This window comes from Salvelinus fontinalis, chromosome 11 (genome assembly GCF_029448725.1).
Source record: "Salvelinus fontinalis isolate EN_2023a chromosome 11, ASM2944872v1, whole genome shotgun sequence".
NCBI lineage: Eukaryota > Metazoa > Chordata > Actinopteri > Salmoniformes > Salmonidae > Salvelinus > Salvelinus fontinalis.
In genome coordinates this window covers 25,089,344-25,113,486 of record NC_074675.1, presented here as the reverse complement: position 1 = coordinate 25,113,486, position 24,143 = coordinate 25,089,344, and the positions used below count along the sequence as shown (strand labels likewise).

The window sequence follows — 24,143 nt, the reverse complement described above, 5'->3', positions numbered from 1 at the left end:
AGGAGCAAAATAAATAAATAACAGTATGGGGATGAGGTAGTTGGATGGGCTATTTACAGATGCGCTATGTGCAGTGATCTGTGATCTACTCTGACAGCTGGTGCTTAAAGTTAGTGAGGGAGATATGAGTCTCCAGCTTCAGTGATTTTTTTGCAATTCGTTCCAGTCATTGGCAGCAGAGAACTGGAAGGAAAGGCGACCAAAGGAGGAATTGGCTTTTGGGGTGACCAGTGAAATATACCTGCTGGAGCGTGTGCTACGGGTGGGTGCTGCTATGGTGACCAGTGAGCTGAGATAAGGCAGGGCTTTACCTAGCAAAGACTTATAGATGACCTGGAGCCAGTGGGTTTGGCGAGGAATATGAAGCGAGGGCCAGCCAACGAGAGCATACAAGTCGCAGTGATGGGTAGTATATGGGGCTTTAGTAACAAAATGGATGGCACTGTGATAGACTGCATCCAATTTGCTTAGTAGAGTGTTGGAGGCTATTTTGTAAATGACATCGCCGAAGTCAAGGATCGGTAGGATAGTCAGTATTACGAGTTTACTGTCTAACCAGACACTTAGGTATTCGTAGATGTCCACATATTCTAAGTCAGAACCGTCCAGAGTAGTGATGCTGGACGGGCGGGCAGGTGCTGGTAGCGATCGGTTGAAGAGCATGCATTTAGTTTTACTTGCATTTAAGAGCAGTTGGAGGCCACGGAAGGAGAGTTGTATGGCATTGAAGCTCGTCTGGAGGTTAGTTAACACAGTCCAAAGAAGGGCCAGAAGTATACAGAATGGTATCGTCTGCGTAAAGGTAGATCAGAGAATCACCAGCAGCAAGAGCGACATCATTGATGTATGCAGAGAAAAGAGTCAGCCGAGAATTGAACCCTGTGGCACCCCCATAGAGACTGCCAGAGGTCCGGACAATAGGCCCTCCAACAGGCCCTCTCTGCCAATAACAACTAATTGTCCATTTTCCCTTCCCGACTCAGACCACTCCAAGCAAAAGTCTTGCATAAGATATTGCTTTTAGCAAATAATCCAATTCCATCCAATTTGTGACAGATTTTTATGCAAATATTCTAACGTCTGCAATAAAAAATATGCGCATTTTCCTACCAGAGATGTGCTTCCATCAGACAGACTTTTTTGCGTGATGACGTAGTGCACATACAAATAACGTTAAATTCCCATGTACCGATTAAAAAATGAAATGGGTTTCCATCACAGTTTCAAATCTACTGATGGTTTGATCACAAAAACTGTTGCGTTATATAGTGTTGATGATTCGTTACTAGAGAAATGAGACCAAGTCAATAGGCTGGACAGGGTGGAACAGTATTTAGTAAGACAGTTTTATTCAGTGTGAGGATATCTGGCAAATCGTGCCGCACGGCTCCTTCTGTCTGATTCGTATAGAATCGTCGGAAGAGGGCTAGTTTAAGCAGTTGTACAGTTTTATATAGACAACAAGCAAAGTAGGTTGATCTGGAAGTCTGGCCTTCCGATTGGTCGATCTGGGTCTTGGGTAGTCCTGCACAGGCCTGGTGTCAACGTTCCATTGGTTCCTGAGATAGTTCTTTGTCTTGAGCTCCAACCTTGAGTTGTGTGTGTCTGTGGTTATCATGGGGGAGGGGAATTGTGTGTGTCTGTAGTTGGTGTCTTAATAAGTCCAGCATATGTCCAAGAGAAATGAGGAGTATGTGTATTTTGTATAAAAGATGGCTTATGTTGAAATGTTGTTATTACTACTTTCCAGTCTCTATTACAATTTCTTACAATAGAAAAACTCTGGTCTTGACACATGCTTTCTAGCCAACAACTCACAGATACCGTGCGGGTAGGCTACCTACAATGTATTATGAGATTATGGATAAAAGCGATATTATTCGTTTTTGGCAAACGGTTGCCAAACATCGATCATCATGTCACCAGAATAAGACCTTCGATATTTATTGGAAAGCAACATCAAGCTCATCACCGTGCACTTTCACCACCCTGTGAAGTTCATCATCATTTATTTCATCTGTAGCCTAATAAACCGCAGGCTTTCCCGAGTCGTAGTGGGAGGACCACACACACACATGTCTTCGCGTGACTCCAAGTTTACTTCGATATGATGCTTAATAGCATGTCAATATTTGCGCATAAAGGCGGTTCCACCACCATTTCTCGCATAATACATTTTACCGACATAAAAAGGTACCCACGGTGTCGAACGATCAAATTGTCTTTCGGCATTTATAAAACTGTACCGGCAGTTCATGTTTCCATCAGCCCGGTCGTGACTTTTTTTCATGCGTCAGGTAATTCATCGCATGAAAAGGTTGGATGCAAACATGGTTAGTAAGGTACTTAATTGTTACCCAGAAATGATCTGATATTGATATAAAAACGGCTGCATTTGGCCTTTAATATATCTTAGTGGAGAGGACACAAACACTGTCATTAGTCTGAATAGGATAGAGGCTGGTAAGAGCAGGCCAAAATGTAATCTCTCTCTAGTTTCCCCATCTGTCTCTCTTTCTCCCCTCTCTCTCTCTCTCTCTCTCTCTCTCTCTCTCTCTCTCTCTCTCTCTCTCAATTTCAATTTCAATTTAATTCAATTTAAGGGCTTTATTGGCATGGGAAACATATGTTTACATTGCCAAAGCAAGTGAAATAGAGAGAAATATATTTATTTATTATCTATGTCGAGTTCCTCTCTAACACATTATGGGCTTAATACGTGTTTGATGTTTTTTTCAAGCGTAGACAACTATTTTATTGTGACTTGGTCCGAGCTGGCAGATTTATCCGTTTGTCTGTGTGTGTGTGTGTGTCTACGTGAGTCTCATTGCTTTCTCTGGTGTGTGTGTGTGTGTCCTCTCTTTTAAGAAGTCTGCCCCCAGGAGGAAGTGTGGAGCATGTAAGATCGTAGTCCACACCGCCTGCATCGAGCAGCTCGACAAGGTAACACACACACATTGCAATTCTCCCTTTCAACAAGTCAATCTGATAAAGCACACCTGATGCTACATCCTTACCATCTCTCACTGCCCCCTCCCCTCTCCTTCTCTCTCTCAGATTAACTTCCGCTGTAAACCAACGTTTAGAGAAGGAGGCTCTCGCTGCCTCAGAGATGTGAGTCAGCATCTGATGATGATGATGATGATGATGATGTTGTGTGTGTGTGTGTGTGTGTGTGTGTGTGTGTGTGTGTGTGTGTGTGTGTGTGTGTGTGTGTGTGTGTGTGTGTGTGTGTGTGTGAACTACTGTACATGTCAGTCTCTGACTGCTCTCTTTCTTTCCCTCTCCCTCGTCCCTGTCTTCTGCAGAATATGTTGAGGCACCACTGGGTGCACCGGCGCCGCCAAGAGGGGAAATGCAGACAGTGTGGGAAGGTAAGACTCACACCTACTGTACACCTGAAGGATATGCATCCTGTATATTGTGTTCATCTGAATGAATAACATGATTCATCCTGTGTGTCCGGTAGAGCTTCCAGCAGAAGTTCTTCCACAGTAAAGAGATTGTGGCCATCAGCTGCTCCTGGTGCAAACAAGCTGTGAGTCGTGTCTTGTGTGTTTCTCTGTGTGTTTGTATGTGTGTGTGTTCGTGTTTTGGGGCTGTGTGTGTGTGTGTGTGTGTTCTTCTCTATTAGAGTGTCTGTATGACTTAGTAGCGGTACCTACAGACCCCTAACCCCCTCTCCTCCCTCTCTTCCCTCTCTCCTCCTCTCCTCTCCTCTCCTGTACCCTTCAGTTCCATAACAAGGTGACGTGTTTCCAGCTACATCAGATTGAGGAGCCCTGTTCTCTGGGGGCTCACGCCGGGGTCATCGTCCCCCCCTCCTGGATCATCAAAGTCAGGAAGCCACAGGTGAGAACACAACACACACACGAACCCTGACACAGATTCACACACGCACGTAGCTCAACCACAGCTTAACCCTAGAGCACACACACAGTCCAACAGGCAGCCTTCACGTCACATCACAGCCAAATAGCCAGGATTGGAGGAGACCCACATGCTTGGGCACACACTCCTTTACAGACTCCTTTACGCACTCATTTATGCACTCCTTTACGCACTCCTTTACAGACTCCTTTACGCACTCCTTTACAGACTCCTTTACCCACTCATTTACGCACTCCTTTATGCACTCCTTTATGCACTCCATTACAGACTCCTTTATGCACTTCATTACAGACACCTTTATGCACTCCTTTATACACTCCTTTACAGACTCCTTTACACACTCCTTTACGCACTCCTATACACACTCTTTTACGCACTCCTTTATGCACTCCTTTACGCACTCCTTTACAGACTCCTTTATGCACTCCTTTACAGACTCCTTTATGCACTCCTTTACGCACTCCTTTATGCACTCCTTTACAGACTCCTTTATGCACTCCTATACGCACTCCTTTATGCACTCCTTTACGCACTCCTTTACGCACTCCTTTATGCACTCCTTAATGCACTCCTTTACACACTCCTTTACAGACTCCTTTATGCACTCCTTTATGCACTCCTTTACGCACTCCTTTACAGACTCCTTTATGCACTCCTATATGCACTCCTTTATCCACTCCTTTATGCACTCCTTTATGCACTCCTTTATGCCCTCCTTTACAGACTCCTTTACAGACTCCTTTACAGACTCCTTTACAGACTCCTTTATGCACTCCTTTATGCACTCCTTTATGCACTCCTTTATGCACTCCTTTACAGACTCCTTAGAGTCTGCAGTCTCTTCTTATTACTGTCAACTTCAACTGACCTCAGCATACACCAGCAGCTAGACAGCGCTGTGTGTGTGTGTGTGCTGTGTGTGCTGTGTGTGTGTGTGTGTGCTTCAGGGTTTATCTGTGGAACATGCCTTAATGCGTTTCTCTCTCTCCCCTCACAGAGCTCGTTCAAAAACTCTACTAGGAGGAAAAAACGCACATCATTCAAAAGAAGGACCAGTAAGAGAGGAACTGACGTGAGTACTGTGCTCTGTCCCTCTGTGGGGTGAGTACTGTTCTCTGTCCCTCTGTGGGGTGAGTACTGTTCTCTGTCCCTCTGTGGGGTGAGCACTGTTCTCTGTCCCTCTGTGGGGTGAGTACTGTTCTCTGTCCCTCTGTGGGGTGAGTACTGTGCTCTGTCCCTCTGTGGGGTGAGCACTGTTCTCTGTCCCTCTGTGGGGTGAGTACTGTGCTCTGTCCCTCTGTGGGGTGAGTACTGTTCTCTGTCCCTCTGTGGGGTGAGTACTGTTTTCTGTCCCTCTGTGGGGTGAGTACTGTTCTCTGTCCCTCTGTGGGGTGAGCACTGTTCTCTGTCCCTCTGTGGGGTGAGCACTGTTCTCTGTCCCTCTGTGGGGTGAGTACTGTTCTCTGTCCCTCTGTGGGGTGTGTGTACAAACGTGTTCTATTTGCTGACAAGGGGTCGACTCTTGCTAATATCTATTTGCTCCCATTAGGAGTCAAAGTGGCGTCCGTTCATGCTGAAGCCCCTTCCCTCCCCTCTGATGAAACCTATTCTAGTCTTTGTCAACCCCAAGAGTGGAGGCAACCAGGTAAGTTAACCTATGATTCCTGACTTATAACCCTAGCTGCCGGCCCACAAACCCCTAGCTACCGTCATCCCTGACCCCTTGACCCTAACCTCCTTCTCTCTCCGTGTCTCAGGGTACCAAGGTGTTACAGATGTTTATGTGGATCCTGAACCCTCGCCAGGTGTTTGATCTCTCCCAGGGAGGGCTCAGAGAGGCGTGAGTACGACACCCTGCATGCTACAACCTATTTCCCACACACTACACCCTATACACTATTTCCTACACCCTAACTTCTGTACGTCATGTCTCCCAGGTTGGAGTTGTACAGGAAAGTGCCAAACCTGCGTATTCTGGCCTGTGGTGGAGACGGGACGGTGAGAGAATGAACATGTTTTACTGTTTTACTTCAATTCAACTGCTATTACTAATGTCTGTCTGTCTGTCTGTCTGTCTGTCTGTCTGTCTGTCTGTCTGTCTGTCTGTCTGTCTGTCTGTCTGTCTGTCTGTCTCTCTGTCTGTCTGTCGCAATGGCTCTGTATGTTTTCAGTGCTACTGTCAGGGGTATTCAACTCCTACCCCACGAGATCCGAAACCTTTTGGTTTTCTGTTAATTTTGCTAATTAATTGGACACACCTGGTGTCCCAGATCTAAATCAGTCCCTGATTACAGGGGGACAATGAAAAAAGCAATGGAACTGGCTTCGAGGGCCAGAGTTGAGTTTGAGGGTGCTTGATGATAGACAGTGCAATTGTGTTACTGTGTGTGAACACAGCTCCCCCTGGTGGCAACACACACATACATAATTAACATGTATGAACATGTTCCAGGACCTTATACATTATTCATAGCATTAATGAACTTCATTAACAGAGCCCCCTCCCCCATCTCACTCTCGTCTCTCTCTCTCACCTTCTCTCACCTTCTCTCGATTTAGGTGGGGTGGATCCTGTCAGCGCTGGATGAATTAGGAATGGCCCCCCATCCACCTGTAGCTGTACTTCCTCTGGGGACAGGAAATGACCTCGCCAGAACCCTCAACTGGGGAGGGGTAAGCGGCCCTCTGTGTGTGGATGTGCGTGTGTGTTTGTTTGCGGCGTGTGTGCACCGGTGTGCACCCACACAGGGGTGTCATCCACCCATTCTTTTAGAAGGGGCAAGAGGAACATGAGGATGGAGGGGGGGGGTGTTGTCCGGAGAGGGGCTGGAATTTTGTACTTTTCAAACACCTGAAACACCTTTTCCCTGCAACCTAGAGCAATAATCACTATGCCTAATTCTATGCAAAAAAATACAGTATGTATATTTTTCTGCATAGGTAATCTAATCGTACGTCTTTACCTGTTCGAATGTCATTTTAATGAATGTTGCACGTTGATTCTTTACGAACATTTATGCCTTAGGAGTTTAGTAATACTGTCACCCTGTGTATAGTGTCATAAGACATTTTCATGTTTTCTCAAGTCTAGCCAGCTAAGATGGTCAGACAGACAGTCAGACAAGCTACACCAACTTGATTGGTAGCCTGCCATGCCTTGGTAGTTAGTAATGAGGTTGGGAGATCGGGAACCTAGCTGGCTAGGCTAAAACCTACTTCATAACATCGCTAGGTGGCAAGTATTACAGGGAAAGAAGAAATCGTTTTCATTGTATTTATTCATACGTAGCTTGATCAAATTAATTTACAAACGTACCCCCCCCCCCCCCCCCCCCCCCCCCCCCCCCCCCGTGAGTCCTGTATCTAGCGTCCTGCCTAGCGTATCTTGGCTCCGTTGCGCACCTTGGAAGGAACCACTTACTAGGGAGAATAGGGGGTCGGGCTACTCTTTGACAGGTCCAGTCGGTGTGCCCCCTCCGCCAAATACCGCAGACAGATCTTTTTATAAATAATTTGGATAAAACGTGGGCTTAGAAATGAAGTTAAGTAATGAATTTAACGTGTGAAAAGCAGAGGGGGCACGTGCCCATGTGTCCTCTATGCATGTGTGTATCTCATTATGTTTCTACTGTATACATTGGCCCTCTGTCTGACTCTGACCCTATACAGTCATCGCACTAACTACAGCACAGTCAACACAGTGGACTCTGTCCTTACTGAAATAACTCATGTTGTATTGCAGCACAGTCAACACAGTGGACTCTGTCCTTACTGAAATAACTCATGTTGTATTGCAGCACAGTCAACACAGTGGACTCTGTCCTTACTGAAATAACTCATGTTGTATTGCAGCACAGTCAACACAGTGGACTCTGTCCTTACTGAAATAACTCATGTTGTATTGCAGCACAGTCAACACAGTGGACTCTGTCCTTACTGAAATAACTCATGTTGTATTGCAGCAGTAGTTAGTGTGGTGTATTGCAGGTGTCGTCCTGTTCTCTTTGAGTCTGTGGCCCTTTTAGACTGTCCTTTACTCTGTCTGTCTGTCCTGTTTCATCAGCATACAGCCTGTCCTCTCGGTTCTCCTGCACCTGCCACAGCGCCACTGTGTGTGTGTGTGTATGTGTGTGTGTGTCCTGTCGGTGAGAGTGGTGCTGTCATCAGCACGCTCGCTGACACGAAGGCTAAGAGTGTGTGTGTATGTGACGTGAAACAGCCTTTGGCACTCTCTCTCTCTCTCTTTGTGTGTATGTTGTGTGTGTGTGTGTGTGTGTGTGTGTGTGTGTGTGTGTGTGTGTGTGTGTGTGTGTGTGTGTGTGTGTGTGTGTGTGTGTGTGTGTGCGTACGTACGTGTTTGTGTATGTCTGTATCCTGTTGGTGAGAGTGTTACTTTCTCTGACACAAATTGCCTGAATCAGTGCAAATATGTTTGTGCATGTGTGTGTGGGTGTGTGTGTGTGTGTGCACTAAGACTAATTAGCAGTAGCTCTAATGAGCGTTGCCTAAATATAAACGAACCACACATAGGGGGGTGGGTGGCGGGGGGGTGGGTGGGGGGGGGGGGGGGGGGGGGCAGAGATTGAGAGAGAGAGAGAGAGAGGAAACACGAAACACTTCCAGGCTCTTGGGGAGTAGAGGAGGGATGTGTATATCAAGGATTATTAGCAGTGATTAGAATTCATTACAGACAACAACATAACATCTGCATGGAAATAACATTCAGCTGCTTAGAGGAGAAGAGAAGTGAAAAGAGACGAGGGAGAGAGGGAGAGAGAGTATGAGGGAGAGAGAGTATGAGGGAGGGAGAGTATGAGGGAGAGAGAGTATGAGGGAGAGAGAGTATGAGGGAGAGAGAGTATGAGGGAGAGAGAGTATGAGGGAGAGAGAGTATGAGGGAGAGAGAGTATGAGGGAGAGAGAGTATGAGGGAGAGAGAGTATGAGGGAGAGAGAGTATGAGGGAGAGAGAGAGTATGAGGGAGGGAGAGTATGAGGGAGAGAGAGTATGAGGGAGAGAGAGTATGAGGGAGAGAGAGAGAGTATGAGAGAGAGAGTATGAGGGAGAGAGAGAGAGTATGAGGGAGAGAGAGAGAGTATGAGGGAGAGAGAGAGTATGAGGGAGAGAGAGAGTATGAGGGAGAGAGAGAGTATGAGGGAGGGAGAGTATGAGGGAGGGAGAGTATGAGGGAGGGAGAGTATGAGGGAGGGAGAGTATGAGGGAGAGAGAGTATGAGGGAGAGAGAGTATGAGGGAGAGAGAGAGTATGAGGGAGAGAGAGAGTATGAGGGAGAGAGAGAGTATGAGGGAGAGAGAGAGAGTATGAGGGAGAGAGAGAGAGTATGAGGGAGAGAGAGAGAGTATGAGGGAGAGAGAGAGAGTATGAGGGAGAGAGAGTATGAGGGAGGGAGAGTATGAGAGAGAGATTGTCTGCCTCTCTTCAGAAGAAATAAGATGCGTTGAGGACGTCTAAAGTCAAGGAGCGGGACACTAATCCGGACTCTTCCAAGTTATCCCGCTACGACTTCCGGTTGCTCAGGTCCTCTAAAAGTTCTACAGCTGCCCTGTTGAGAGCTTCTTGACTGGCTGCGTCACCGCCTGGTACGGCAACTGCAAGGCATCCGACCGCAAGGCGCCACAGAGGGTGGTGAGTACGGCCCAGTGCACCATGTGGCCGAGCTCACTGGAGCCTGGAACTGCATACCAGGCGGCGTCAGAGGAAGACCCAAACAATTGTCAAAGACTCCAGCCACCCCAAGCCATAGACTGTTCTCTCTGCTACCTCATGGCAAGCGGTACCGGTGTACCAAGTCTGAACCAACATGACCCTGAACAGCTTCTACCCCCAAGCCATAAGACTGCTGAACAAGACTGCTAAATAGCTAATCAAATGGCTACCAGGACTACCTGCACTGACCCTTTTTTTAACTAACCTTCTTGCACTGACTCTATACACACACATGCTCACGCACACACACACATACACACTTTCACACTCACCACGTACGCTGCTGCTACTGATTCACGTACAGTGAGGGAAAAAAGTATTTGATCCCCTGCTGATTTTGTACCTTTGCCCACTGACAAAGAAATGATCAGTCTATAATTGTAATGGTAGGTTTATTTGAACAGTGAGAGACAGAATAACAACAAAATAATCCAGAAAAACGCATGTCAAAAATGTTATAAATTGATTTGCATTTTAATGAGGGAAATAAGTTTTTGACCCCCTCTCAATCAGAAAGATTTCTGGCTCCCAGGTGTCTTTTATACAGGTAACGAGCTGAGATTAGGAGCACACTCTTAAAGGGAGTGCTCCTAATCTCAGTTTGTTACCTGTATAAAAGACACCTGTCCACAGAAGCAATCAATCAATCAGATTCCAAACTCTCCACCATGGCCAAGACCAAAGAGCTCTCCAAGGATGTCAGGGACAAGATTGTAGACCTACACAAGGCTCGAATGGGCTACAAGACCATCGCCAAGCAGCTTGGTGAGAAGGTGACAACAGTTGGTGCGATTATTAGAAAATGGAAGAAACACAAAAGAACTGTCAATCTCCCTCGGCCTGGGGCTCCATGCAAGATCTCACCTCGTGGAGTTGCAATGATCATGAGAACGGTAAGGAATCAGCCCAGAACTACACGGGAGGATCTTGTCAGGGATGAGGGAGGGAGAGTCACCAAGAAAACAATTGGTAACACACTACGCCATGAAGGACTGAAATCCTGCAGCGCCCGCAAGGTCCCCCTGCTCAAGAAAGCACATATACATGCCCGTCTGAAGTTTGCCAATGAACATCTGAATGATTCAGAGGACAACTGGGTGAAAGTGTTTTTGGTCAGATGAGACCAAAATGGAGCTCTTTGGCATCAACTCAACTCGCCGTGTTTGGAGGAGGAGGAATGCTGCCTATGACCCCAAGAACACCATCCCCACCGTCAAACATGGAGGTGGAAACATTATGCTTTGAGGGTGTTTTTCTGCTAAGGGGACAGGACAACTTCACCGCATCAAAGTACCGTCAAATCTTGGGTGAGAACCTCCTCCCCTCAGACAGGGCATTGAAAGTGGGTCGTGGATGGGTGTTCCAGCATGACAATGACCCAAAACACATGGCCAAGGCAACAGGAGTGGCTCAAGAAGAAGCACATTAAAGGTCCTGGAGTGGCCTAGCCAGTCTCCAGACCTTAATCCCATTGAAAATCTGTGGAGGGAGCTGAAGGTTCGAGTTGCCAAACGTCAGCCTCGAAACCTTAACGACTTGGAGAAGATCTGCAAAGAGGAGTGGGACAAAATCCCTCCTGAGATGTGTGCAAACCTGGTGGCCAACTGCAAGAAACGTCTGACCTCTGTGATTGCCAACAAGGGTTTTGCCACCAAGTACTAAGTCATGTTTTGCAGAGGGGTCAAATACTTATTTCCCTCATTAAAATGCAAATCAATGTATAACATTTTCGACATGCGTTTTTCTGGATTTCTTTGTCATTCTGTCTCTCACTGTTCAAATAAACCTACCATTAAAATTATAGACGGATCATTTCTTTGTCAGTTGGCGAACGTACAAAATCAGCAGGGGATCAAATACTTTTTTCCCTCACTGTACGCTGCTGCCACAGCTCAGTGTATTATCTATCCGGTTGCCTAGTCACTTCACCCCTTCCTATATGTACATACTGTAGCTACCTCAGTGACTTCGTCGCCCTGCACATTGACTCAGTACTGGTACTCCCTGTATTTAGCATGTTATTTTTGCTCTTTATTGGTATTCGTTTTTCTCACTGTGTATTTATTCCTCGTGTCACTATTTCTATGGAAAAGCACCTGGTATTAAGCATTCCACTGATAGTCTACGCCTGTTGTTTACGAAGCATGTGACAAATAGCGTTTTGATTTGATTTGAACATTTGCTTATTACAGTAGTAACAAGAGAAGAATCCACTGCAGCACATTTGTTAAGGTTTTATTGTGTGTTAATGTGCATGGCTATTGAAGGCTGTATGTGATGCCTCAGCTGTGTTGGGACTATACTGGTTATTACTGTGACAGAGAGACAGGCATAATAGGTACTTATTTCCATAAAAGCCCTTCATTACTCTGTCACTGTGTGTGTGTTTGTGTGTGTGTGTGTGTGTGTGTGTGTGTGTGTGTGTGCGTGTGTGTGTGTGTACGTGCGTGTGTGTGTGTATACGTGTATGTGTGTGTACATGTACGTGTGTGTGTACGTGTGTGTACGTGTGTGTGTACATGCACGTGTGTGTGTGTGTTCATGTACGTGTGTGTACATGCACGTGTGTGTGTGTGTGTGTGCGTGTGTGTGCGTGTGTGTGTGTGTGTGTGTGTGTGTGTGTGGGTCCACCCGTCTGACTGTGTAGGCGGTAAACAGTCTGACCTTGGTGTCCTGGATAAGTCATTCTCATTCTCGTTCTAACACTTGAAATGCTATTATTGCCGTGTTCCCATTCCACTTGTCTCAGGTTTCAGTTAAAGGAATTAGTAACACGTCTCTCTCTCTCTCTCTGTAGGGTTATAACCTGTCTCTCTATGTAGGGTTATAACCTGTCTCTCTATGTAGGGTTATAACCTCTCTCTCTCTCTATGTAGGGCTATAACCTGTCTCTCTCTAAGATTATTACCTGTCTCTCTCTGTGTAAGGTTATAACTCGTCTCTCTTTGTGTGTAGTTATATAGTTATAACATGTCTCTCTCTGTGTAGGGTTATAACCTGTCACTCTCTATGTAGGGTTACAACCTGTCTCTCTCTGTGTAGGGTTATAACCTGTCTCTCTCTGTGTAGGGTTATAACCTGTCTCTCTCTGTGTAGGGTTATAACCTGTCACTCTCTGTGTAGGGTTACAACCTGTCTCTTTATGTGTAGGATTACAACCTGTCTCTCTCTGTGTAGATTTATAACCTGTCTCTCTCTGTGTAGGGTAATAATCTGTGTTGCTCTGTGTAGGGTTATAACCTGTCACTCTCTGTTTTGGGTTATAACCTGTCTCTCTGTGTAGGATTATTACCTGTCTCGCTCTGTGTAGGGTTATAAACTGTCACTCTCTGTGTAGGGTTATAACCTGTCTCTTTATGTGTAGGATTACAACCTGTCTCTCTCTGTGTAGATTTATAACATGTCTCTCTCTGTGTAGGGTGATAATCTGTGTTGCTCTGTGTAGGGTTATAACCTGTCTCTCTCTGTGTAGGGTTATAACCTGTCTCTCTCTGTGTAGGGTTATAACCTGTCTCTCTCTGTGTAGGGTTATACAGACGAGCCGGTGTCCAAGGTACTGTGTCAGGTGGAGGACGGCTCTGTGGTGCAGCTAGACAGATGGAACCTTCAGGTGGAGAGAAGCCCCGCCCAGCCGGAGGAGGGCACACAGAAGGTCTGTCTGGGGTCAGAGGTTAGGGGTCAGGGGGAGGGGTGAATGGTCAAGGGAGGGGAGAGTGGTACGGCTGTCTCATGGTCTGAGTGATATGGACGGGTGAGGGAAAGCATAGTTCAACCTTATTTCAACGGATTTTTGTACCTCTTTTGTGCTCCCCTCTTTTTCACTCGACATCCCTCTGTGTGTCTCAAGCTCCCACTGAATGTGTTCAACAACTACTTCAGCCTGGGCTTCGATGCCAACGTCACACTGGAGTTCCACGAATCCAGGGGTGAGCAGTACTGTCTCTCGGGACTAGAAGCATTGTTCCTTCAGCTGTCGGACTTCAGTAGGACACAGACTCTAACTGTTGTACCTCCTCCTCCCTGCAGAAGCCAACCCTGAGAAATTCAACAGCCGCTTCCGCAACAAGATGTTCTATGCAGGGGTGAGTACCTGACGGACTTAACACCACATTACTGAATGGGGCGAGGAGGGAAAGGGATGAGGAGAGGGATGTGGAGGGATTTGGAGGGCGGGTAGAGAGGAGGGAGGGAATAGAGCGAGGTGTAGAGAGAGGGAGAAAGGCGTATATAGAATGTAACGAGCTGTCTCTGCTTCCTGTCAGGCTGCATTCTCTGACTTCCTCCAGAGGAGCTCCAGGGATTTGTCTAAACACGTCAGAGTGGTGGTGAGTGTCTCACACACACACACACACACACACACACACACACACACACACACACACACACACACACACACACACACACACACACACACACACACACACACACACACACACACACACACACACACACACACACACACACACACACACACACACACACACACACACACACACACACACACACACACAACACAGTGTCACAGGCTGACAGTTTGGGTTAGAGGGCCCTGACAGCCTGATAATCAAGCTGCCACTGGACAGGTAATCAAGCTGCCACTGGACAGGTAATCCAGCTGCCACTGGACAGGTAATCAAGCTGCCACTGGACAGGTAATCAAGCTGCCACTGGACAGGTAATCAAGCTGCCATTGGACAGGTCCCTGGCCCAGGAACTGGAATCTCTCTACGTTCATTTACTGGATTCAGTGAAACCTCTTTTTCTCTGTACCAGTGTGACGGGACGGATCTCACTCCTAAGATCCAGGAGCAGAAGTTCCAGTGCATCGTCTTCTTAAACATCCCCAGGTAGCTATTCCACCCACCCAGGTGACCTTGTGTCTGTCTGACGCTGTTGGTAGATCTGTTGTCTGTCCATAACCTACCCCATAGTTTTATGCATGCACCATACTGTGTTTTTTTTTGTGATGGAGTGTTTGAGGATTATGTGTGTTTTAAAAAGTGTGTGTGTGTGTGTGTGTGTGTGTGTGTGTGTGTGTGTGTGTGTGTGTGTGTGTGTGTGTGTGTGTGTAGGTACTGTGCAGGCACCATGCCATGGGGGAACACAGGAGACCACCGGGACTTTGAGCCTCAGCGCCATGACGATGGCTGTATTGAAGTCATCGGCTTCACCATGTCCTCCCTTGTGAGTGTGTGTGTGTTTGTGCACGTGTGTGTTTGTGTGCACGTGTGTGTGAGAGAGAGTGTGTTTGACTCTATACAAAATGGTGTAATTCCTCTTCCTGTCCCCTAGGCGGCACTGCAGGTAGGAGGTCATGGTGAGAGGCTGCACCAGTGTAGAGAGGTGACTCTGACCACCTTTAAGACCATCGCTGTACAGGTGAGATATCACACAGGCCAACACTAAATGGATACAACACAGGCCCATACTACAGATATATAACACAGGCCCACACTAGCGATACAACCAATGATGTAGATAAACCCTGGATTGCTGATACTATTTATTGGCCAGTGAGAGGCTTTGAAGCCACCGGTCGGCCATATTGGCACTCCCCAGTAGGAGCAGTCCTCCATAGGAATCAATGGAATTCATGGAATTCGAAAATTAAGGCATTTTTAACTCAAATACTTCTACTTCCAGTAAGTTGAACTCAAAGTAAATGAAAAGTCATTATTACCTAAAATGTTTGTGTGGTATGACTCAAAACTAAATGAGAAGTCACAACAACACATTTTTTGAAAGTTATTATAACAAATTAACTTTTTCCCCCAGCATTTTCTAATGCAGGTAGATTATTACTATAATTTTTTTTTTTAAATATCTTTGTTTTTGCATGTACATTGAGTGATTGATTGATTCATCTTATGCTACAGATAAATAACATACATTTTTCGAAACAAATCCAATAATTGAGTTCGATTTTTTTTGCACCCGTTACTGAAATGGTTGTTCCAGTTGAAGTGGCGTAGGTCGTCTCCTCACACTGTTCTGAACCCTGGCAGTCCTTATGAATACAGGCTGCGGGTGAATAAAACTGTTGTACATCCTAATCCTGGCTGCATTCCAATAGGAATTACACATCACTTTGCAAGCCAGCATAATGGGATTTGCAGGTAGGGTTGCAAAATTCCGGAACATTTTCCAGGTTTTCCAAAAATCCCAGTTGGAAGATTCCTGGAAATCCTTCAACCAGGGTTTTTAGAAAATGTGGGAATTTTGGGAAAGTTACTGGAACTTTGCAACCCTACCTGCAGGCCTGATGTGGCCTGTAAACCATGAGTTTCAGGCCACTGTATTAGGATAACGCTAGGCCTCAAAATAAGGCCTTATGTGATGTATTGTCATAAAGAGTTTAATTATAATGGTAACATGCAACTATGAACTCACATGAAGGCCACAGGACTGAAAATGAACAAATGCAACACCCATGCCTCTGTCACTAACAAATACAGTCATGGGTGGTAACTACGATTCACTCGAAAAGGCAAGGCACGCTGAAAAATGATATTGGAGGCGTGGCTTAGTAAGACTGTTACGTATTTCTGTTACGTATCAAATCTGAAACCTCTGGGGTCGCAGTGACTCTGTCGGTTTGAGTAATGACTACAAAATCACTCTAAGGAACATTACTCAGATATATTAAGTGCAACGGGTGTCCTCAAAGGTTTTGAGTAATGACAACACATTGGGGTTTACAGTGCATGCTACACATATACACTCACTGGACAGTTTATTATGTACCCCCCGTTCAAGAAAATGGATCGCTCCTACAGATAGTTCTGTAAGTCAGGTGGCCGTGACTTGCTATATAAAGCAGGCAGACAGGCATTAAGGCATTCAGTTACTGTTCGACTGAACGTTAGAATGGGCAAAACGAGTGACCTAAGCGACTTTGAGCGTGGTATGATCGTCGGCGCCAGGTGCGCCGGATCCAGTATCTCAGAATCGGAGATTCAACACAGGCCCATGCTACAGAGATACAACACAGGCCTATGCTACAGAGATACAACACAGGCCTATGCTACAGAGATACAACACAGGCCCATGCTACAGAGATACAACACAGGCCCATGCTACAGAGATACAACACAGGCCCATGCTACAGAGATACAACACAGGCCCATGCTACAGAGATACAACACAGGCCTATGCTACAGAGATACAACACAGGCCAATGCTACAGAGATACAACACAGGCCTATGCTACAGAGATACAACACAGGCCCATGCTACAGAGATACAACACAGGCCCATGCTACAGAGATACAACACAGGCCCATGCTACAGAGATACAACACAGGCCCATGCTACAGAGATACAACACAGGCCTATGCTACAGAGATACAACACAGGCCCATGCTACAGAGATACAACACAGGCCCATGCTACAGAGATACAACACAGGCCTATGCTACAGAGATACAACACAGGCCCATGCTACAGAGATACAACACAGGCCCATGCTACAGAGATACAACACAGGCCCATGCTACAGAGATACAACACAGGCCTATGCTACAGAGATACAACACAGGCCCATGCTACAGAGATACAACACAGGCCCATGCTACAGAGATACAACACAGGCCCATGCTACAGAGATACAACACAGGCCCATGCTGCAGAGATACAACACAGGCCCAACACAGGCCCATGCTACAGAGATACAACACAGGCCTATGCTACAGAGATACAACACAGGCCCATGCTACAGAGATACAACACAGGCCCATTCTGCAGAGATACAACACAGGACCATGCTACAGAGATACAACACAGGCCCATGCTACAGAGATACAACTCAGGCCTATGCTACAGAGATACAACACAGGCCCATGCTACAGAGATACAACACAGGCCCATGCTACAGAGATACAACACAGGCCCATGCTACAGAGATACAACACAGGCCCATGCTACAGAGATACAACACAGGCCCATGCTACAGAGATACAACACAGGCCCATGCTACAGAGATACAACACAGGCCCATGCTACAGAGATACAACACAGGCCCGTGCTACAGAGATACAACACAGGCCCGTGCTACAGAGATACAACACAGGCCCATGCTACAGAGATACAACACAGGCCCATGCTACAGAGATACAACACAGGCCTATGCTACAGAGATACAACACAGGCCCATGCTACAGAGATACAACACAGGCCCATGCTACAGAGATACAACACAGGCCCGTGCTACAGAGATACAGCACAGGCCCGTGCTACAGAGATACAACACAGGCCCATGCTGCAGAGATACAACACAGGCCCAACACAGGCCCATGCTACAGAGATACAACACAGGCCTATGCTACAGAGATACAACACAGGCCCATTCTGCAGAGATACAACACAGGCCTATGCTACAGAGATACAACACAGGCCCATGCTACAGAGATACAACACAGGCCCATGCTACAGAGAGATACAACACAGGCCCATGCTACAGAGATACAACACAGGCCTATGCTACAGAGATACAACACGGGCCCATGCTACAGAGATACAACACAGGCCCATGCTACAGAGATACAACACGGGCCCATGCTGCAGAGATACAACACAGGCCCATACTACAGAGATACAACACAGGCCTATGCTACAGAGATACAACACAGGCCCATCCTACAGAGATACAACACAGGCCCATGCTACAGAGATACAACACAGGCCCATGCTACAGAGATACAACACAGGTCCATGCTACAGAGATACAACACAGGCCCATGCTGCAGAGATACAACACAGGCCCATGCTACAGAGATACAACACAGGCCCATGCTGCAGAAATACAACCGCCAGTCAGAATATATTTGATATGCAGTGTGTGTGTGTGTGTGTGTGTGTGTGTGTGTGTGTGTGTGTGTGTGTGTGTGTGCCTGGGCGTCTGGGCGCGCATGTGTGTAGGTGGATGGAGAGCCGTGTCGCTTGGCCCCCTCAACCCTCCGGATCTCCCTACGCAACCAGGCCAACATGGTACAGAAGAGCAAGAGACGCACCTCAGTACCCCTGCTCAATGAGTGAGTCACACACATTCACACACACACTAAGGATTTAGGCCAATATAGCACTAGGGATCAAGACCTCACTGCCCTCACTCAACGAGTGAACCACACACACACACTCTCTAGAGAATAGGCTGGAGGACTTGCAGGTAGCCTAGTGGCTGAGACCAGTAACCGAGCGGTCGCTGGTTCGAATCCCCGAGCTGACTCTGTGAATCACACACACATCCTTCTCCCTGTGGAACTAGGCCAGCGGTGTGCGGAAGGGTAAAGTCCTCAGTGTCCTGCCCTAGCGAGTGAGTCACATAGCTCCCCGGGGCTACAGAAACGGACACTATGAATGCGTCCTAAGTGTACGTTTACACCGATTACGATGACCAGTGCTAGTTTTTGATGCTGCGGCTGCATTCTGTTGGGAAGAAGCAGACACCAAGGAGAAACAGGGTCAAACTAGGCGCTGGCCTCAGTGTAACATCTGTCAAGGTGTAAACCCACTGCTGCTGTATGCACACACGCCCACAGTTAGTTTTCTTGGTCTTATTCAGGGCTTTGTCTCATTGTATTTCCCTTCACACTGTTAGTTTCTCCTCTAACCGTCTGTTCCGCTGTTAGCAGATCGTCCCAACAGCACTAATGCCTGTGTGTGTATCTAGCTGCCGTTGTGTGTGTGTGTGTTGCTCTTTACTCAGTGTGGTAACTAAAGCTGTGCCTGGTTGTTGCCTTAGTGTTCTGCAATACTACTCTAGTCTGTCATGGGCTTCCACCATGTCTTCATCATCTGCTGTCTTTTTCGTCTTTTCTTTCATCACCTCACTTCTCACCTCCATGTCTACTCCTCTGTCCCTCTGTCTTTTCTTGATATTTACCCGACTCGCCTCTGGGCCTGTGTTCCCCCCCCCCCCCCCCCCCCCCCCCCCCCCCCGCACTCGCCCTGCCCTGTTGTGTGTGCGTGCACGACTGCAGTATTCAGAACGTGTGTGCAGCCGACCTGCGCCGCCTCTCTGCTCCCCCTGACTCCTTCTCTGTGTAAGTACTTCAACCCGGCGCGCGTGCGTGTCTGAGAGAGTGTCTGAGAGAGAGAGAGAGAGAAAGACGGAGAGAAACCGAGTGAGAAAAAGAGTTGAGTTATCTGTTTGTGTTTTTGCGCTCGTGTGTCGAGCACCGTGTACAGGAAGTGGGTCTAACGTCTAAAGTATATGGTTGCCCGCTGCATGCTGAACCCTTTCTGACCTGTCGGTGTGCTGTCTCCTAGTGTCTGTCTCCGTGGGAGTCCCCCCTGTCCTTCTCTGTGCTCTGTGCTGTTGTGGCTACAGTACATGTAGCACAGTGTACTCTATCCTGGCATTGCTAGATCGCAATCAATGAAAAAGAGATTTTTTTCCGGTACTGAACAGAATCAAATTGAATGAAGGAATACGTAATGTTGATTGAGGCGTTTCAACGCGCGTGTGTTTCTCCAGCCCCCATGCTGTCCCCGAGCGCCTCCGCCTCAGAGTCCACCGTATCAGCCTGCAGGACCACGACAGACTGCAGTTCGACAAGGAACGACTCCGAGAGATCTGTGAGTGTGTGTGTCTGCGTGTCTTTGCGGAGACGTCCATCAAGTCAAGTCAAATGTTATTGGTCACATACACGTGCAGTAATATCGAACAAGTAATATCGAACAATTTCCCAACAATACACACAACACACACACATCTAAATAAAGAAATGGAATTAAGAATCTTTAAATATATGGATGAGCAATGTCAGAGCGGCATAGTCTAAGATACAATAGATAGTATAGAATACAGTATATACATATAAGATGAGTAATACAAAATATGTAAACGTTATTAAAGTGGCCAGTGATTTCAAGCCTATGTATAAGCAGCAACCTCTAATCTCCATGTGTGTGTGTCCTGCAACCAGGAAAGATGTTAATAAAGTGTGTGTCTGTCTGTGTGTGCGTGTTGCAGCGATCGCTGTGGGGATTGTGGTGGTGAGAGGCGACTGTGACCTGGAGACCTGCAGACTCTACATAGACAGGCTACAGGAGGTGAGAACACACACACAGACACGTGACACACTTGCATACACACACGTACTCACACACACACACACACTCGCACCAATATGATTTGGCTTTGACGATTGTTCTATTTTCTGAGACACTGCTGGGCTCTCCGGTTTCTAACAGGATCTTCATCAGGCTCCATCTGCTGGCCACCGAGTGCATTACCAGGTTCTTGTCTGTCTACCTTTCCATATACTATATCTGACTATGTAATCAGTGAGTCCTTATTGAACCCTTCCCTCCCCTCTCTGTAGGATGAGTGTCGAGGTCTACCGCGACCTGGCTCCGCCCACAGGCTGCCCCCCAGCTGGAGCTTCCTGGACTGTGAGTGACATCAGTCAGTGACGTCACTCACCTAGGGGGTCAAAACGGGGTCAAAACATGAATCGGCGTTTCTGTAAATGTGCCAGAGCTTTGACCTACTTGTAGATACACATATCTCCATCCGTTATTCCTTACGTAAAGTGGGACTCCAAAGTCTCTGTGTGATTGTAAGACATCGACTGGGGGACAGTTCTCTCCTTTCACATCCTCTCTCTCTCTAAACAAAGTCTCCTTTCCCCAGCTACGTCTACGGACCGTTTCTACCGTATAGACAAGGCCCAGGAGCACCTGCACTATGTGACCGAAATCTGCCAGGAAGAGGTGTTTATCCTGGACCACGATGGACTAGCGGGGGGACAGGCCACAGCCATGCCTGACCTGGTGGTGGAGCCCAACTCTGGGTGAGAGACAGAGAAAGAGGGAGAGAGAGAGAGACACACACACACACACACTCACATACACAGATGTGTAAACGCGGGCACACACACAGCTCTAACGTTATGTCATGTTGAGAGTCGCAGTCCTTTCATCTATTTGTTTCTCTGGTACAGGAGCCCGCTGACGTCTGAGGAACAAGGTGGGATATTTTACGTATTTTGAGAGAAGAACATTTCTAAAACCATGATGTTCCTCGATAGAAACCCCTGTCGTACAGTGGGAATGATTCCTGTTAACTCACGCGTAACCCTATGCCATTGTCTAACTGATAGTGGTGTGTGTGTGTGTGTGTGTTCTTTAGCACTGCTGACGGCTGCCTCCTCTGGGGACCTGACTACGGTTAGATACCTCGACCTTCTCCCTCGCAAACATCTGACTGTCCTACTAGAAATAGCTCAAACGCCATTCCTGACGTAATATGCACTACTGAAGTCGATACATACGTTTCTCTCATAGCTGTGTTCTTCCTGTCTCTCTTTCAGTTGTCGGGCAGCTTCTTTCGCGGGACCAGCCTCCTGGTGAGGGATTCTACTGGTTGTAGTGCACTACACCTGGCCTCTCAGCACGGACACACTGAAGTGGTCCGCTTCATACTGGAGCACGGTGAGTGTGTGTGTGTATGTGTGTGTGTGTGTGTGTGTGTGTGTGTGTGTGTGTGTGTGTGTGTGTGTGTGTGTGTGTGTGTGTGTGTGTGTGTGTGTTCTCATTGCATCCGTCAAATGAGATTTTTTGTAAACCTCTGATGTTTGCCAAAACGTTTGCTCTGTTTATTTTATTTTAGGGTCAAAGGTGCTCCTGGATTTAACCAACAGAGAAACGTAAGTCGCCCACTGTCTTATGGCTTTGTTGTCTATCTGATGGTCTAACGTGGAAGAATGTCTTGTTTCTGTGCCTAAAGTAACTTTGCTGTACCTCAAACGGATCAGGCAGCCTGTAGCTTGCGTGAAGTGTGTGCTCGTGTGTGTGTGTGTGTTTTCAGAGGAGATACTGCCTTGCACAAAGCGGCCTCTCGGAAGCATCACGCCGTGTGTCGTCTTCTCATGGACTCCGGAGCTTCCCTCATCAAGACCAACTTCAAGGTTAGAACCTCACACACACACACACACACACACACACACACACACACACACACACACACACACACACACACACACACACACACACACACACACACACACACACACACACGTACACAGTACACACACACCGTACACGTACAGTACATGCACAGTACACACACACACACACACACACAGTACACACACACACAGTACACACACAGTACACACACTTGTACCGCACCGCACAGACACACACACACTTGCACACACAAAGGCAAGCTCGCACATAAGAGAGAGTTTGTTTAATGGAGTGTAAGTAACCACACACATTGTGTGTCTGTGTGTATTCACAGGGTAAGACCCCAGTAGAGCAAGCTCGTGATGCGGGGGACCAAGAGCTGGCCTCCTACCTGACCAGCAAACAGCTCCCTACCACTGTCTCCCACGAAGATCTAGAGACTGCTGTATGAGAGAGAGAGAGATAGAGAAGACAAGAGAGCGAGAGAGAGAGAGAAGACTTCGCATGGAGAGAGGGGAGGACAGAGAGAAGAGGATGAGAGATGGAGGAGAGAGGTAAGCCCCCTTCACGTCCATAGATTGACTGAGGGGTGGACAGACGGATGGACAGACAGGAGCAGCCTGACGCGCTTTAGACTCCATCATCACCATTACTCTGTTCTTTCCTGCACAGGAAAATGTTTCATCGAAATTATTATTTATTATTGCTTTTATTTATTTATTGATTGATTGTAAACGTATTTGAGTGTTTGGGGTATGGAGTTGCCTGTTGTTCACTGAATGCCACGGTCTGGGCTAGGTTAGGGTTCAGGGGGTCAGGGGTCAGGGATCAGAGGTGAGGGTTCGCAGACACACAGACCCTCTCTCAGTGCGGCCCTGCAGCCTTACATAGTTTCAATGTATGTATTTCCCAGAAGGCCTTTGTGAATCATTCAGACGTGTGCCAACGACACAGAGCACTGTGAGGCAGGGACAGCACCCAGCACCCTCCATACTACTACCACTGCTACATTAGGATACCACTACTGCTATCCCAACAACACTGCTAGGCTTGTAGACAACCAATTCTAAGCCTCCACAGCCCCCCCTGGAGGCCAGTGTGGGACTGAGATGAGTGGACAGACAGCTAGGCAGACAACGAAAAGAGAGACGGAAAGATTCTCCATGCAGCCCTGGGGACCCATTACACACCCAACCTAGAGCTCTACCCGAGCAGCATGTACATACCTACAGACTGTGTGTGTGTGTGTGTGTGTGTGTGTGTGTGTGTGTGTGTGTGTGTGTGTGTGTGTGTGTGTGTGTGTGTGTGTGTGTGTGTGTGTGTGTGTGTGTGTGTGTGTCTTCAGTTATTTCCGACTTGCATGTGCGTGTTTGTGTGATGGAAAGACAGAGGGGGAGTGTGTGTGCATGTGTGTGGGGGGGGGGGGGGGGGGGCTGCTTGAGAGAGAATAGTTGAAAAAAATCTGAGCCATATTCAATGCAATATGAATGAATGACTTTTGTGCATTTCTCTATTCATGTTTACATTACATTAATGTTTCAACAGTCCCTTATGGCACCAAGGAGTGTTGAATGTGCAATTTCTTACCGTGCTGGTGTGTGTGCGTGTGGCTGT

General features: G+C 47.2%; 1 protein-coding gene across 6 annotated transcripts in view; it reads left to right on the top strand.

Moving 5' to 3' along the window:
• The window catches only part of LOC129865358 (diacylglycerol kinase iota-like), a 53,524-nt gene extending 29,583 nt beyond the window's left edge, over positions 1–23,941 (top strand). For 4 of the 6 annotated variants that reach the window (XM_055938089.1, XM_055938094.1, XM_055938095.1 and 1 more), the window contains 30 exons: positions 2,869–2,943; positions 3,058–3,114; positions 3,309–3,374; positions 3,470–3,538; positions 3,736–3,852; positions 4,889–4,963; positions 5,441–5,536; positions 5,649–5,731; positions 5,829–5,889; positions 6,451–6,564; positions 13,144–13,269; positions 13,465–13,543; positions 13,644–13,699; positions 13,880–13,942; positions 14,391–14,464; positions 14,690–14,801; positions 14,910–14,996; positions 18,534–18,646; positions 19,595–19,657; positions 20,092–20,192; positions 20,590–20,669; positions 20,811–20,855; positions 20,942–21,011; positions 21,253–21,412; positions 21,563–21,588; positions 21,751–21,788; positions 21,932–22,052; positions 22,231–22,267; positions 22,429–22,528; positions 22,864–23,941. In XM_055938089.1, the coding sequence (XP_055794064.1) occupies positions 2,869–2,943; positions 3,058–3,114; positions 3,309–3,374; positions 3,470–3,538; positions 3,736–3,852; positions 4,889–4,963; positions 5,441–5,536; positions 5,649–5,731; positions 5,829–5,889; positions 6,451–6,564; positions 13,144–13,269; positions 13,465–13,543; positions 13,644–13,699; positions 13,880–13,942; positions 14,391–14,464; positions 14,690–14,801; positions 14,910–14,996; positions 18,534–18,646; positions 19,595–19,657; positions 20,092–20,192; positions 20,590–20,669; positions 20,811–20,855; positions 20,942–21,011; positions 21,253–21,412; positions 21,563–21,588; positions 21,751–21,788; positions 21,932–22,052; positions 22,231–22,267; positions 22,429–22,528; positions 22,864–22,980 (2,481 nt within the window). In that variant the 3' untranslated portion in view covers positions 22,981–23,941. The remainder of the gene's footprint in view (positions 1–2,868; positions 2,944–3,057; positions 3,115–3,308; positions 3,375–3,469; positions 3,539–3,735; positions 3,853–4,888; positions 4,964–5,440; positions 5,537–5,648; positions 5,732–5,828; positions 5,890–6,450; positions 6,565–13,143; positions 13,270–13,464; positions 13,544–13,643; positions 13,700–13,879; positions 13,943–14,390; positions 14,465–14,689; positions 14,802–14,909; positions 14,997–18,533; positions 18,647–19,594; positions 19,658–20,091; positions 20,193–20,589; positions 20,670–20,810; positions 20,856–20,941; positions 21,012–21,252; positions 21,413–21,562; positions 21,589–21,750; positions 21,789–21,931; positions 22,053–22,230; positions 22,268–22,428; positions 22,529–22,863) is intronic. The other 2 variants (XM_055938090.1, XM_055938091.1) reach the window with 2 other exon arrangements.
• Positions 23,942–24,143: the final 202 nt, after the last annotated feature.